Source organism: Haliaeetus leucocephalus, unplaced genomic scaffold (genome assembly GCF_000737465.1).
Source record: "Haliaeetus leucocephalus isolate CR32 unplaced genomic scaffold, Haliaeetus_leucocephalus-4.0 Scaffold227, whole genome shotgun sequence".
NCBI lineage: Eukaryota > Metazoa > Chordata > Aves > Accipitriformes > Accipitridae > Haliaeetus > Haliaeetus leucocephalus.
In genome coordinates, this window is record NW_010972663.1 from 137,541 (window position 1) to 138,846 (window position 1,306).

Here is a 1,306-nt window from a genome sequence, read left to right on the forward strand (position 1 = left end):
TAAGCCCGGTTTAACGGCCCTAATGAAGGGGATAAGGAGGGCGGCGGTGCCAGGGTGTGGGCTGCGTGTGCCCCCCCCAGTGGGACGGGGACGTGTCCCGGCCGGTGCCGACGCCACGCGGCGTGGGGACGCGTTGACCAGCGTGGCCCCTTGCACACGCACACGGGGAGGGGGGGAGGTGGTTTGCACAAGCCCACGAGCCGTGCAGGTGGGTGTGCAAGGCGTGTGCCGGGGCATGCGCCCCGTTGCACGCGCGGATTAGGGTGTGGGGCCCGTTGCACACGTGTGCGAGGGTCTGTGGACCATCGCACAAACGTGCAGGCATACGTGGACTATTGCACATGTGTGCAGGGGTGCGCAGCCCCCAGTTCTCCCCCCCCCCACCCGGCACAAGGGAAACCGAAACCTCCCCCCATATCAGACAGGCCCGTGGAACCCATAAAAGCAGCAAGTGGAGCCCGGTGTGTCCCGGTGCATGCCAGTGCTGCTCCTGGTACGTCCCGGTGCTGCTCCTGGTACGCCCCGGTGCCAGTGCATCCTTCTCCCGGTGCATCCCGGTGTCGGTGTCCGTCCCATCCTGCTGCCCCGGCCCTGCCATGTCCCAGCGGCTGCTGCTGCTGCTGCTGCTCCTGATGCGGACGGAGGCGGGTGAGTGGGGGGGGGTCTTGGGGCCTGGGGGGGGGCAGGGGTCCCAGTGCAGGACCTAGCAGAGCTGTAGGACCCCAGGTGGGGCCTTGAGGACCCTGATTAGGGCCATTGGACCCCCATTAGCACCATGGGACATTGATTAGTGCCCCAGGACCCCAGTGAGGGTGCTGGGACCCCAGTTAGGGCACTGGGAACCCAGTTAACACCATGGAATACAAGTTAGCTGCAGAGGACCCTGATGAGCGTGCTGGAACCCCAATTAGGGCCATGGCACCCCAGTTAGCTCCCCAGGACCCCAATTAGCACCATGGGACCCCGACGAGGGTGCTGGGACCCCAGTTAGGGTACCGGGACCCCAATTAGCACCATGGAACACCAGTTAGCATCCCAGAACCCCTATTAGCCCCCCAGGACCCCAATTAGCACCCCAGGACCCCAATGAGGGTGCTGAGACCCCGATGGGGTACTGGGGTCCCCGGTCAGGGCCAGGCTGAGGAGGGGCTGAGCCCTGACGAGCTCGTGGCATGTGTGTCTGCAGGCCCCAGGCGGGAGAAACTGGGGGGGACGGGAGGGGTCCCCCTGGAGGGGTCCCTGCTCCAGCCCCTCGACCACTTTGACCGCCTGGAGGGACGCAGCCTCAGCCAGGTAGGGGAGGCGG

The 1,306-nt window shown here is 66.2% G+C and overlaps 1 protein-coding gene across 1 annotated transcript in view; it reads left to right on the top strand.

The window, feature by feature from the left end:
* Positions 1-596: 596 nt before the first annotated feature.
* The window catches only part of ATP5SL (ATP5S-like), an 8,981-nt gene continuing 8,271 nt past the window's right edge, over positions 597-1,306 (top strand). The window contains exons 1-2 of the mRNA XM_010567187.1: positions 597-648; positions 1,187-1,293. Of these exons, the coding sequence (XP_010565489.1) occupies positions 597-648; positions 1,187-1,293 (159 nt within the window). The remainder of the gene's footprint in view (positions 649-1,186; positions 1,294-1,306) is intronic.